The sequence below is a fragment of the Parasteatoda tepidariorum genome, chromosome 10, assembly GCF_043381705.1.
Source record: "Parasteatoda tepidariorum isolate YZ-2023 chromosome 10, CAS_Ptep_4.0, whole genome shotgun sequence".
Classification (NCBI taxonomy): Eukaryota; Metazoa; Arthropoda; class Arachnida; order Araneae; family Theridiidae; genus Parasteatoda; species Parasteatoda tepidariorum.
The window spans coordinates 49296887-49312901 of record NC_092213.1 but is presented as its reverse complement, the minus strand read 5'-3'; the positions used below and the strand labels follow the sequence as shown (position 1 = coordinate 49312901).

The 16015-nt window shown below is 28.4% G+C and overlaps 1 protein-coding gene across 3 annotated transcripts in view; it reads left to right on the top strand.

Annotated features, from left to right (window-relative positions):
- Positions 1-16015, top strand: part of LOC107449860 (cadherin 88C) — a 187651-nt gene that overhangs the window by 119153 nt on the left and 52483 nt on the right. For all 3 annotated transcript variants that reach the window (XM_043039525.2, XM_043039523.2, XM_043039524.2), the window contains exons 2-4: positions 12261-12364; positions 12866-12949; positions 14020-14171. In XM_043039525.2, the coding sequence (XP_042895459.1) occupies positions 12298-12364; positions 12866-12949; positions 14020-14171 (303 nt within the window). In that variant the 5' untranslated portion in view covers positions 12261-12297. The remainder of the gene's footprint in view (positions 1-12260; positions 12365-12865; positions 12950-14019; positions 14172-16015) is intronic.

The following is a 16015-nucleotide window of genomic DNA, read 5'->3' as shown; positions in this document are numbered from 1 at the left end:
ATTTGATGACATGAATGCATAGTGAGAAGTTTATTCAAGCAAATAATGCATTACTTCATAAAATTTCACTTAAGCATTTGAGGGGAAAAAAATTACTGCTTGTTGCCTTAAGCAATCCTACACAAACTTTTTTCTCATGGGCATTTCCAAAAATCAAGACTCTTTAATGCATCACGTGCAGTCATAAATGAATGAAAGACTTAATTTCATGCCATGCTCACGCCGAATATCTAACATATTTTATGCGCATAATTCGGTTAATAACGAAGAACTAAGCCAGCAGTGTCATAAAAAGAGAAAGATAAAAGCCCGATCATTAAAAAGACAGCATGACCGCACAAGAGAACGTCATTCATCAAAGTAAAGAAAATAAATGACCTTTCAATAAAAAGATGCTTGTTCACCATAAAATGATGTCACAGTTTGTTACTTAAAGTCAATCCTGGAGCTATATACCTGGTAATTGCTAAGATGAAGAAGTCAGAGCTAAAGATCGCCAACTCCAGTTGGCTGGCAAATTGGTGATAAAATCTATACGATGTCAAAAGTTGATCATGAGTTGGTTCGTAGTCCTTTCGTTTCTTTTGGGCGGGTGCTTTTGCTATCTCGAACATGTGTTTTTATTCAAAATCATCATTTCTCATGTGTAAAGACACTCAATTTGTTTGTGGCAAGTTTTTTTTATTCTGATATAGATTATTTTTCTATTACATCTTTGGTGGTCGTTGTAAAATCATAACTTGTCATCTGTAGTTCTTAAAATAGTGACATACTCTCTTATAATTGCTATTAATTCTAAATTTTTAGCAAAAACATGGATAGAAGGAAATGACTTTACAATTAGAACAAAACGTGGTCGAAGCTATACATGGAGGAAGTATCACGTGGCTGACATATCATAAATCGAATTTTTACACAAGTCATAGCTTGTAGCGATTTATCAATTTGATTTGTCAAGGAATACAAAAAAGCAATTGCAACTTTAGCTACCTAACAAATGGATAAAATCCATAAGGTCTCAAAAATTGATCATAAGTTGGTCTGTAATCATTGTAATTTTTGGGTGGATGCTGTTGCTATCGTGAACACATATTGTTTCTCAAAAATAGTCATTTTTCAAGTGCAAAGACACTTAATTTATTTGTGGCATATTTATTAAGCACCATTAATTTTTCTGATTCGTCTTTGGTGGTCGTGATGGAGTAATTACATGTCATCTGCAATTCTTAGTATAATGATATTTAGCCGTGTAAATCTCATTAACTGTGAATTATAAGCTTGGTTTGAAGCAAATGTGCCCCCAGGCAAAAAATAAAGCGTGTGTTTGAATTATTACTTGGGGAAAATATCGTGTACACTTAAATTTCATTTACATAAAATATCAGGACTTCACAATAAAACGAATTCTAAAAAAGTTGTTTCTTACAACCAAACTTGGAGGTATATACCTGATGATACTGATGAGCCTGACAACCTCTAATTTCAGTAGCATAACACATAGGGTAAAAAAATATCCGGAATGTCAAAAGCTTATTACGAATGTTCAAGAGTAACAGTAAACAGTGCGCATGCGTTGCTATGGTGACAGCTGCTGTTTGATAATTTTTTAAGAATTCTTTTTATCACTTCTTAATTATTATGATTTGAGTTGGTGAGTTTATTTTCTGACTGGTAGGGGAGTGGGCCCATGTCCAAGAGTTCGTGGGTTCGATCCCAGGCCGGGCGAAGACTCCCCGTGTAGTAAATGGTGACTAATGCACGTTAAATCTATCGATTTGCAAAGTCCTCCATGTTCCCATAACAAATCAATACCTCTGTTGGTACTGCAGGAGTTTCCTTGTCTTTTGAATTGGTTCAAAATTACGAGGCCAAGGAGTTACATAAACATTAGTAGTCGTAAACCCAAAAAATTGGGTCGGCTCTTCAACGACGCATATATAGATATGAAGCCAGAGAGATCCCATAAATATTTCTTGGGTTGTGAATCAAAGAGAATTTCATCATTTGAACTATATATATATTTTTTTTACTGTTTTAATTAAGAATCAGAAATTCTTACCTACAGTTCTGTTAAGATTTTTACAATCATCTTTTCAATGTAATAACGCACTAATTTAATTTAGGACATTTTTTGGTTCGAGAATAAAATTAATTTCTTTTCCTAAATCATTGGAGACCCTGATGGAATCATACGGATCTTCAATGATTTCTCAATTTGTATCGTAGAAATACTGATAAATACAATGTATGAACTTGGGTTTTGGAAAAAGTGTCGCCAAAAAAAAACTTAAACATATCATATGACCGTGTGCTTGCTTGGATGAAATGAATGATTAAATGCTTGCGTGGATTATGATTTTAGTTTCTTTTTTACTTACCCCAAGAGGAAATGTAAGCTTTTGGAATTCGTGGTAACTTTTTGATCGTAAAAATTAGGCAACAATATTGCACAAATATGTTACATTTTGTTTCAATTTTGTCCTCGAGACATTTTATGTGTCGAAATTTTAGCCCCGATATTCTTTTGAAAGAACACCATGCTTCAGATAAAAATCTAATTTTAAACAAAAATTTAATTTTAATATTTTATGATTAGTTTACATAAAAATTAAACTTAATTAACTAATGGTGGTATTTCTTATGAGCCATGGACTTTAAATGTTATATTTAAATCATTCAATAATTTACAAATGATATTTTGCTTTAAACACTAATATTTTACAATTCAAAATAGCTTTCTTTCTCCAAAACTTTACATTTAAGTATACATGATATGTTGTACTAATAGAGTTCCGTAATTTTTTTAAGATATGGCTTTATTGGAAAGCAATCCATATATTACAGGCAATATACACAAGAACGAGAATATGAGTAATATGACTACGTGATTAATAAGAATACGCAACAGTTTATTCTTGTTTATTAAGTTCCGAAATTAGTTAACAGTTTTCGATGAGTCAAAACTTAAAAGGTGTCCCAAGTATGGAGATATTTTTATCGTACTCGAAACATATATTGAAAAAAAAAATTATCGAAGTTCTTATATTCTTTGTTTTATATTTGTTAACTTAATTTATAGTGACTAAATTTAAAAAACTAGGATCACTGCCTACTTTCTCATTAAAATTCGTCCAACGTGGAACCATAATATCAGTAACTTAAACCATAATAAGGTTCAAATTCGCTCCAACCTTAATAAGGTTGTTAAATTGAAACAATAGCGTTCAAGTTAAGCAATATTATAACCGTCGTTGAACAGCCGACCTATCAATGTTCAACTTCGTAACTTTGTAGTTTTGAACCCAATTCTGAAGACAAGGGAATTCCTGGGATAAATTTGCTTTTATGGAAGACTTTTTAATGGAGCTAACCGCATTTGCGATACATGGAGAGGAAAACCACAAAAACCATACACTGTTAACCTGAAGGCAAATGAACTAGGTTTTTAACACCAGAATTATGCTGTTTTTTACCAGCAATGCCATTACCCTGAAGAATGGTAATTTTACTAGAATTGTTTTCTCTGTATTTATAAACATAGAATTTATAAATTCAGTAATTCATAACCGCAGAAAATCAAAAGAAGTTTATGACTAATTTTTTACAGTAGGTAAAAGCATGAAAAATCCCTTGCCTATTCCCACCAAAAAAAAAAGATCTTGCAATTCGAAATAATTTTGGATAATAAGCAAAATAAATTTGTTTTTATAAATCAATCTCATTCCCAAGCGTATTTTATCATAACATTAAAGGGTAAAAATAGCCACACAAAAGTTCTATCATTAAAAAAAAACTAAAAACATAAGAAACATCAGTAAAAACACTAGAAACATAAAAACTATATAGTGATTTTACTCTTTAAACCATTTTGAAGTTATTTGATGTGATGGATTAATAGAATAACTCATCATTTGTATAAAAAATCATCAGTAAAGCAGACGGCAAGGTAGATATTCAAATACAAAATCTAAATTGAAATTTTTTTTATTAAAATATTTTCAGCAACTCATAATGATCTATCGATCAAATTTTCCCAATTCAAAATCCCTATTTCTCATATGTTAAAAAAACATGGATCAATTTTCTTCGCCGTTGGTGGTCCTATTTGGTTGTCAACTTGAAAATGTCGATCAACCTATACCTTAAAGATTTAATGAGTAAGGGAAACTTTTTCACTATGAATGCTAATTACTTACAGTAGAGTATTCCAGATTTTCATTTGCATACATTAACCAAATGAAACAATTGCTTCTTTATTTTCTTGCACCTGCGATAGCAAGTAAAACAGCTTAATTACTTAGTCTCTTTCAAACTAAAAGAATTTTTGAAGCAGTAAGCAACCGTGAGGGGGAATTAAACTAATTAAAATTGTTTTCATGGCGTGTAGATTTCTACTTATAAAACATACCCACTGAAATAATTACATAATTTCTTAAGCAAATATTCTTTAAAACAACACCAATATTTCATGAAACATTGAGATAAATTCTTTTGATGTATTTATCGAATTAATATTAATTATTTAAATGTGATATTATTTAAATAGTGAAATATAAATATTTTCTCTGCTGTTTAGAAATCAGTTATTTGCAATAATATAAAAGAATGCAAATATTTATATAATTAGTATATATAATACTGCCGGTACTTTATACTGGAATTTATATTAAATGACATTTTAGTAATTTTAGTTTTATAAAAATACGTTTTAAAATATGCATTGTAAAAAATTTCGGATCAAATTACAGTAAAAAGTACCAGCACTCAGACTGCTGGTACTTTTTACTGTAAAATCGTTTTTTACCCCGAACATGTTAAGGAACAAAAAATCTGATAAACCGTAATTTTTACATTATCGCAAATTCACTTAATGACTCTAATTGAATAAATATTACAGTAAAAACTACGATAAAATATTTTACAGTGAAAACGGATTTTACGAATGATGCACCCAAAGTGCCAGTACTTTATACAGTAACTTGATCCATAATTTTTTACAAAGGGTAGAAGAATCCAGAAATTATTTATAGAGCATCTTTTTTAACTTAACAAAATTTCATTAAATTATCAATTGACAAGTCAGAAAAAATTTTCATGAAACTTTTTTAAGCTTTCCACCGACTATGACGTTTTTGAAAAACTGAATATTTTTATAATGGCACTTAATACGTTCGTCCATTAATCTCTCCAATTGTTTCAAAGTAAAAATTGATCACAAAAATATTTTGTCATGAGTACAATTATTTGGAAGAAAGTAACGTTAAGTATCAAAGACGCACACATTACAGTGTGCCTAGAATAACTGAAACGAGGCTTTAAATCAAATATGTTAGCACAGAACGCATCGCCAAGTCATTTTTATAAAGTGCTACTTTGGTTTAAAAAAAGGTAATTAGAAAAATAAAAACGAACCTAACAGATTCTGTACCAGCAAACATATTTAAAGAATTTAAATGGCGAAAGGCAAGTTTTCCTCACTTTCTTACAGCACAAGTATAGTCCCGTTATTCTCCAGATTTGAATCCGATTGATTTAACTGTTTGATTCATCACAAATACAAGATTTTGCACTAAAAAAAAACTTCAATACATAAGGTAGATAGCAAAAAGTTTTGTGGAGCGTTTGAATTTACTTTGAAACCAAAATGGTAACTTTTAAAGTTTGTAAATGCGTTATGTGTAGAAATTTTCTGCTCTCTTTTTTTTCTGAATGTATGGATGTGATTTTTTTTTAATAAGAATTAAAATTATAGAGTATAAGGGCTCAAATTATATCCTACCACCTCGCAAAAAAATAAGTGGTGTTAGAAAATACCTTTAAAATCACACCCCAACAGAAGAAGAAAAGAATAGTTATGTCATATTATTATAAATCCTTATAACTGTTCAAATTAAATAATTCGAAGAACTTAACTTCTTATTTACAAACATAATATCATCTCTGCAAGCGTATCTAAAAACTCATATAACCGGATTTTTTCAGCACCTAATGTAACTGATATTAGTGATGACAATCCAATCACATAATTGCATGACGAATTGTTTCAATCTCTTAATCCTTGAAGATAAAAAAAAGGGACGCTGACTATCTTTTTTTTTTTTAAATAAAATGAAACATGCAACAACCACATTAACTTTGTTTTACAGCGAACTGTTCCACCATCTTCGCTTTATGTAATAAGTATCTATACATCTTACCTTAGTCATCGCCTAACTTACTGAAGAGATAAATAGCTCCGTATATAGTATTAAGTTTATTGTATTTAAATGTCACTCATTAACAATGGAAAATTTTACATTGAAATTGCGTTAGTGTTTAGATAAAAATGTGTACATGAAAGTAAGTGATTGCGACCGTTCATATTAGTTTAATTAAATTTATTGCTGCTATCGTTCTTTGTCTTATTGTTATAAGTATGTATTATTAATCAGTTTATAACTTCATAAATTAGGTCAAGTACTTTAACAAAATAATTTTGCAATAAAAATACAAACTTTTTTTATGCTCTACCTTATCTTGTGTACATTTAGCATGTTTAAGTACAGTATCTTTAAAATTTAAGTTTTCCTCTTCTTCTTAGGCACTACAGCCGGTTACCGGCCTAAGTCATCTCAGTCAGTTTACCCCATCTAGATCTACTCAATGCTATATTTCTCCATCTATTAACTCCCAAGTTTTTTTAAGCACTTCTCTACTCTATCTAACCATCTTGTTTTAGGTCTTCCTCTCTTCTATTTAACTTTTAAATTGTCTTAAAATCAAGTGTTTATAATTTCGCAACGTTATTCTCAATGTATTTCTCATTTTTAAATTTTTCTTTTGAAATATTTTTTTGTGTAAAATAGTTAATGCTCGTATTATTTTCAGTTAATGTTCTTATTATTTATTATATAGATAAGCGATGTTCTTTAACTGTAATATTTTTGATATTTTCATTAAAATTACTGTATGCGTCTGCTAAAAGAATTATCACTAATTAAGAAAAACTAATATAACTTTTTTAATATTGATATCAAAAACCAAACTCCTTAAGTCAATATGAAAACCAAACAATATTAAGTTCGTTACAATTCTTGAAAGTGATATCGTTATCTCCTGAAACTAAAAGAATCAGTGTAAGTAATGAAAATTTTTGAAGGATTTTATTATGAAGATATCAAAAATCAAACACCTTAAATTAATACGAAAGTCTAACAAAAACCAACCATTATTAAGTGCCTTACAATCCTAGAAAGTTATATGGTTATCTCCTTAAACTAAAAGAATCAATGTAAATAAGGAAAAGTTTAGAACTTTTTATGCAGGTTTCAAAAATCAAACTCCTTAAATAAATACGAAAATCAAGCAAAAACCAAACAACATTAAGTGCCTTAAAACCCTTGAAAGGGATATGAATATTTCCTTTCACTAAAAGAATCAATGTAAATAATGATGAAGTTTTGGTGGATTTTTTTATGTAGACATCGAAACTCTTTAAATTAATATTGTTTTCAAAGTCATACAAAAAATGGGTTTAGAGTGCTACAAATAAAAAAATTTAAACAAATTCCTTAAAGTTTCTCTTTTTTTTATAAAATATATATCCTTATTATGAATCCCTTAAATAAAGGTCAATGTAATCACCATTAAATTAAATATATTTCTCTTTGACATTTTTCACCAAGTAACGTTTTATTAAGCAATATTATTGCTCATTATAACAATTATTTGATTTAGAGAAATTCAAATACAAATCAGAAAAAAGGAATATAATTATTTGTTCCATCAGTAACTGTAACTGCCTCTTCCATCATGTATAAGTATAAGACCAGAGCCATGTCCCAAAATTATACACGTGCTTTCATCTAATATAAAACCCTAACTAGAAATCGATATATAAATAATAATTCAACGCGTTCAAGGCTCTATGTTTAACAAGTGGTTATCATTTAGATAATGATACTTGAGAGTTGGTGTGTTTTTGGAAGCATTCCCATCACTTAACTTTCTCCATCAATAAGAAAAAGCTAACAAATATTTCATTATAATGCACTTAGCGGCATCTTCGATCCTTAAATAGCTTATCTAAGAAAATAATCTTGAATTAAATTAATTTTTGTTCTCTGCAGACTAGCTATTATTTATGATTTTTTTTACTTCGAAAAACTCTTAAAATATTTTACCTGTGTGTTCAGTTACTTGAAAAAATAATTATAATTTTATTGATTGATTTAAATATTTATTTTTCATCGTTTGAAGTTTTTTTTCCTTTTGTTAAATTATGAACAATGCTTAACAATTTTCTATTAAGAATGCCAAACTTAATGAACAAACATGTTAAGCATCATTACTTTGAAAACAGATTTCTTTTGAGAACATGCTGCAGGTCATCTATCTTTATTTTACGAATATATTATAGTTAGCCACATTTGTTTAAAGAACATGCCGATTCGATATTATTTATGTTTTTTCTTTTTACTTCTAAAAACCCATAAAAAATTTTAACATGTGAGTTTAGTTATTTGGATAAATAATGATAATTTTATTAATTTATTTAAATATTTCTCCTCCCTCGTTTAATTTTTTTTCTATTGTTAAATCACGAAAAAAGATCTATAGCTATTTTTTATTAAGAATGTTGAACGTAATGAATGAACATTTTAAGCATTATTTTAAAAACTCTCAAAATTCCTTTAAGAACATTTTTCTAATATTTCTATACCTTCTAAAGCTTTTACTTAAATCCTCTAAAATAAGAATTAACGTGTTTTCATCCCTTTATAAAGAATGCAGAACTTAACGGACGAGCATGTTAAGCATTATTTTGAAAACGCTCAGACTTCTTTTAAGAACATGTTTTAGTCAACTGTCCTTATTTTAAGAACATGTTATAGTAAGCTATATTTGTTTTAAGAACATGTTACACTCACTTTCAATGAAAAGAAATGTATGGTTAACAAATTTTATTTTTAATGCTTCCATCCTAAAGCTAATATACTCAAATCTTCTAAAATGACTATTAACATGTTTACCTCTAAATTCTTCAAATCTGCTTATAAAAAACATTAACACAATGAACTGATGAACTCTATACTACATATCCATATAAATAAACATATATTTTTATTTTTAAAACAATAATACTATCTTTTATTTATTCTAGGTATGATTTTTTTATTTTTATGATCAAATAATTATTATGGTTTTAAGATAAAACTGAGTATTATTATGTATACATTATTAACAAGCCAATTTGAAAAACTCTTATTTTTGTTTAATGATCCAATTTTCCATAAATTTTTTTATTACTTTTTATTTGGGTACTTAACTATCGTTTACAAATTAAAAATACTTTTGCAATTTACTCTAATCATTTAGTTGTTAAACATAATAAACAATATCAGCGTTCATCTTGGTTTATCATAATTGGAATACAAAAAACAATTTTATGGAGAAAAATTGAGAAAAAATATACTTCACATTCCTGACTTATTCTTCAAAACCAAAACATTTTTTTATGTAAGTAACAATATTTTATTGCTTTTGCATTAAAAAAAAGAACCCATTGTTTGAACAAAAATAATTTCTTACCACAATAAAACGATTTCAACTAAATTAATTTTTTTCGTACATCATTTTTAGCGAAACTTCCGAAGTGAAACCATAATGCAATCATGTGTTAATTGCTCGTAAAATATTATTGTTCGAAATTGCATTGTTCGAAACGTGAGTTAACGCGACACGCAATTGTAATTCTTTCCCATTCTCCTTCAGTTTCTAAAGCATTTCATTTTTAGTCGAATTCCATTTCTTTGAGAAAGTCAACAACTCCGTATCACTCTTTTTTTAAAAAGAAATTACGTGATATGACAATTAAATGTGCATCTCAGAGTGGGTTTTAAGCCTTACTTTTCCATCTGTCGTAAATTGTTCTGTTTCACAAAAGTAATATGCATAATTTTAGGACCTTTCAGTCTTAGAAAGTGAATTAAAAATAATACTTTTTTTAAATCTAGTCAAAGAGGAGGAATTTAATAAAGTGATATATGGAGTATAAGTGATGATGATCTCAATTTTTTTCTTAGATAATTGAAACATTTTGTCTGAATATAAGAAACATATTTGAAATAGTTTATTGTGTTTTCTTTCTTTATTATTGTGACTTAATATTCAAGTTCAGTAATTTTCGACTAGTTTTGGTTATTCTTTTGTAGACTTTTTTTGGTTATTCTTTCTACATTTAGTCATTTTGCTAAGACTCCTTTTGGTTATGTTTTTTAAGAGTCTCAGTTGTAATTTAATTTGTTATCTTTTTATTTCATACTACGTATGAAGCGTTTTTAAAGTCTAAATTAAACGCACTGAACTGTTGATAAGTTTTTAAAAAAAATAGAGTATGAGAATGATGTTAATAATGATAATGGAAAATAATTAACAGATAACTTATTTTATCGCAAATATCAAGTTGATCAAAGCTCCAACAGCAACACTAGTATAAGTTGGCAACTTATGGAACAAAACTTCATGGTCCACTTAGACAAGTGGTCAACTTAAGAGGAAAGAATTTAATTATTTTCGCAATTTCGGCACTTGACCATATGATCAACATACATACAATTAACAACATACCATTGCAAGAGTATGAAAATGATGTTAATAGTGATAATGGAAAATAATTAACAGATAACTGGTTTCAGCACAGAGACCACATTGATTAAAACTCTCACAGTAAAACCTGTATAAATTGTCAACTTATGGAGCAAAACATTGTAGTCCATTTAGACAAGTGGTCAACTTAAAAAGAAAGAATTAATTATTTTTGCCCTTCTGGTACTTGATCATGTCTTCAACATACATCGGTAGTCAACTTAACAGGATTAACTGTATTTCTGGTAATAAAAAGTTTCTAAAAGCTTAATCTTAATTTATTTTCATCTAAATACATTCTTGATGGTTTAGGTAACAATTTACTTGTCCTCTAAGGGACTTATACAGTCTCTATCCAAATTATTATACGCACTATAAGATTCTATGTAAAATCTTCATTATCATGTGATACTATACAGCTTTATTGTTTTTACGCGACTGAAACCGGTTTGTACTTGTTTACGTTCGTGTATCAATTGGTTAAATTAGACGATATATAATATAAATTCGAAAGTTTAATAAATTGGACAATATATTACATAAATATAGAATGTTTGTTACATCAGTTATTATATTAGTATATTATAATAATAAGACCAAATTATTAGACGCACTATAGGGTTTTAATAATTACATGTTTTGCACGAGTTTATATACAATACTTATATATTTAAACATACATGTAAGGAGTTTTTATTCAGAAGATTTTTGTATATACTTCCTATTTGTACTTATTATTAACGAATTGCATTGCAATGTTAACCAATTCATACACAAACATAAACAAGTTTGAACCGGTTTCAGCCGCGAAAAAACAATAATACTGTATAGCAGGGATGGCGAACCAATGGCACGCGTGCCACTTGTAACACGCGACACAATATTTTGGGCACGCCACCGATCACAAAGTTCACTATGAAGCATACAAACAATTAAATTAAATTCACAAAAGCAAACAAAAAAATAAACAATTATTAACAATAAAATTTACAATTAATGCCAAAAGAACAATAACTATAAAAAACAAGCTAACAATNAAATTAGACGATATATAATATAAATTCGAAAGTTTAATAAATTGGACAATATATTACATAAATATAGAATGTTTGTTACATCAGTTATTATATTAGTATATTATAATAATAAGACCAAATTATTAGACGCACTATAGGGTTTTAATAATTACATGTTTTGCACGAGTTTATATACAATACTTATATATTTAAACATACATGTAATGGGTTTTTATTCAGAAGATTTTTTATATACTTCTTATTTGTACTTATTTTTAACGAATTGCATTGCAATGCTAACCAAGTGATACACCAACATAAACAAGTTTGAACCGGTTTCAGCCGCGTGAAAACAATGCTGTATAGTATCACCTAATAACTAAGATTTCACATATAATCTTATAGTTTGTCTAATAATTTGACCATGGACTGTATTTAGCAAAGTTAATTCAAAGTGCTACCTGATATTTATATTTTTATTACTTTTGGTCTTGTCTTAAAAGATCTCTAGCTGTATTTAAATTATGGATTATTTTCTAAAAAGCGAGTTAATTAATTAATTAAAATTATTATTTTACACAGCACTGTGATAATAACTGAATGTTTTATCTTTCGCAGGTAGCCGTGACCTGTTGTTAGGTCCTGCCATGGTACTATGCAGGGAGCACGGGTGATGAAGGTGGTCCTTCTTTGGGTTTTTTGTTGCTACGGGATACTTTCAGGTAAATATATGCTTCAAATTTAACTTATGAATAATATGAAGTAATTACATGTATAAGTGTCTTTATTTAAAATGTGGGCTTTTTGTTGCTACGGGATAATTTCAGGTAAATACATACTTCAAATTTTAACTTATGAATAATATGAAGCAATTACATGTATAAGTATCTTTATTTAAAATTTGGATTTTTTGTTGCTACGGGATACTTTCAGGTAAATACATACTTCAAATTTTAACTTATGAATAATATGAAGTAATTACATGTATAAGTATATTCAATTAAAATTTGGGTTTTTTGTTGCTACGGGATAATTTCAGGCAAATGCATGCTTCAATTTTAATTTATAATATAAAGTAATTACATGTGTAAGTATCTTTATTTGAAATTTACTAAAAGAAATCTTATGAGTTGGCCAAATCTTTACCTATAATGCAATACTTAATTACGTAAGGACTAATAAAATTTTTTACTTAATTAAATAATGATATATTTCTATTTCAGTCAAAGCTAATTCCCCGCCAAAGTTTGCCCTTGACGGGGCAAGCGAAATTGTGGTTAAGGTTCGAGAAGGACCAGATAGTATTGGTAAGTTTAAGTTCTTTTAACCCTAACTAAAATATTTTAGAACATGATTCATTGATTTTGAATGTCGTGCTGTATCATGAAATATTTTAAACATTCAAAGCTTTTTAATCCCCAAAAGTTTTTTTTTAATTTTTTTTAATTTTTAAATTCTAATCTAATATTAACTTTTTGCACTGTTACTTTTCTGTTAAATATTTGTATAAAAAAATAGTTTCTGATCTTGGAGATAAATAATTATGTAATGCAAAATTATAATTACCATATTTTAACATAATTGCCTTATTTTAACACAGATGCATTAGAGAAGCGTTCGATATAAGTTGATGATTTAATTATACATCGTTTGCTACGCTTCAACACATTTTATATACTTTCAACTAAGCTCGTTATTTTCACAATTCATTCTAATTAATGTTTAAACATATTCTAAATACTATGTGCATACTTTAATGCATGCAATTCACACATGCATGTTTTATGTACAATGTTTTAGCATTATTTCCCTTAAGCTCTTCCTTTTTGCAATGCATTCTAAGCAATATTTTTAAAAAATTTATGTACTTTCCACTAAGCTCCTTGCATTCATTTTTTCAATGCATTCTAAGCAATGTTTCACACATTTTATATAATTTCCTAATAAGCTTTTTTTTTACAATGCATTCTAGTCAATCTTTTGATATATTTAATATGCTCTCTCACCTTTTATACAATGCATTCATAATTAATACTTTTATATATTTTGTATGCTCTTCCACTACGCTCATTTTTTAACAATACATTCCATCCTAATTAATGTTTCATCATAGTTTATTTGCTCTTCCACTACGTTCACCATTATGAACAATGCATTCAGTATGAATGCTTCAACACTTTAATTTTTAGTAAAATCGTTTTCTAAATAATATTTAAATTCTTAATTGAACTTTAACAAAAGATTACAAGCGACTATCCATTTACTTTCATTCTTTCCTCATCAAACGACTGAACAGAAGCGTGAGGTTAAATCACAATGACCACGTGTAATGACTTTATCTTGCTCTAATTCATATGCATGTATTCATTTGTCGCAGGCAAATTATTGTACAGACTACGTGGTGAAGATGCAGATGGCGATCGACTCACTTTCGGTGTCGTCGGTCCGGTGGGACAGGAAATCCTTCGGTTCGAACGTCTGGGAGCCTCTGAAGCCAACGTCTATCTCAACAAAGAACTCGACAGAGAGGTCAGTAGTTCGAACTTTTACATAATAATGTCACTTCCTCCACAGATCGGAGATACTTTTCACAACATTCCGAGAAGAACACTGGACTTTGGCGTAATTACAGACTCTTAAGAACTATTTGATGGAATCGCTTTTGGGGGTGGATATTTTACGCACAGATACAATGACATTCTTTTGACATACAATGCTGTTTGGACTGAAATTCAATGAGGCGGCGTACTAAATGAAACTTGGTAAATCGGAGATTTGTAATGATCTATTGAAGTGGAAAAGGTTTAGATTTCCTGATCGCGACATCAGTTTTTTGAACTCAATATGCTTTTTGGCAGATTTCAGATAAGAATGACTAAATTTTAATATCTGATGTCGTGGAATGATATTCCAATTTTATAATCAAATTGTTCTGTGTTAAAATTCAGCAAACGTACCGATAAATTGAGGGTAAAAATTATTTCGTGTCTAAGATTTAGGCCAAGACACATATATCACCAACACTAAGAAATATTAAACGTCTAAAAGCATATATCTTGAAATTCTAAGCGTTGTGGAACCATAATATCGTTCAGTTTTGCTGCAATCTCAATACGATTCTAAGTGGAACCACGTTATCATGCTTCATTAAACTTGATTGCACTTTACTATGGTTCAACTTGAATGGAAACATGGTTGATTTAAACATCTTATTAAAGTTGCTAACATTTTTCACCGTTTATAAAGAAAACTAAAACCAAAGAACCAAAGGTTCAAGAAAACCATATTCTAATTCAATATAGTTACGCAGTGCCATTTTTTTAAGATTGTATGGATTACTTAAATACTTTATAAAATCTACAATAGGTATAATATGCCATAGAATCTATAATACGTTACACGTATCCTTAAACAAATTAAAATCATTTCATCAAATATAGGAGATACAAATATTTTACATACATTCAAACTTTTGAAAAGTAACATATTTTTTAAAAGGATATATCGATTAATAACGAATAAAAATACGGAATGCTCCGAAATCAACAACCTTAATATACAGTTTAAGAATAGTTTTTTTTTAAAAATGGAGTAAAAAATATATAAACAATGAGAGTCATAAAAAAATTGTTTGAAAGTACAGAAACTTTATCTAAGTTTAGCGAATCATGAAAGAGAAAGACGAGGTTTAAAACATCAAATTCCATTTAACTGCTTGTAGAAACTTCGTGGAAATTAAAAGTGATAGTCAAAAACTATTTCAAATTTCTTCCCACAATCAAATTGGCTATAATGATTTTAATCCCGTCTTCCTCAAACAATAATGCGTCAGATTTTAATAACGTTTTTTTTTTCTTCACTGAAATAACAATATGCTATCCCCCCCCCCTGTACATATATTTTCGAATTCATTTTAGACTTGGATTATAAACACATATATATATAGTATAGAAATATATATTATAAATGGTGATTGCTAAACGTTCTATGTAAATTAAGAGGAAAAAAAGTAACTGGTGTTTTTCAGATATAATGGATAAATTCCACTTCATTTTCTTATGAACATATCGCTTAGCTGTAGAACTTCAGAATTTTTAACAGTATAAAATTTCCAACTAATAATCTTAATATGTGTTCTAAAAACACTTCAAAATTTGCTCTTAAATTTCGGTGTGTTTTAACAAATTACTGGGTTACGAATGCAAAATGAATATTTTGCATTTGTTAATTCTTTGTTCTAACTTATAATTATAGAAAATACAAATAAAAAGTACCATTTTTATTAGTTTTATTTTAAAATGTAGTATTTTTATTAGTTTTCATTTAACATACATATTTTGAAATATAAATACGAATTATTTGAAATGTAACTT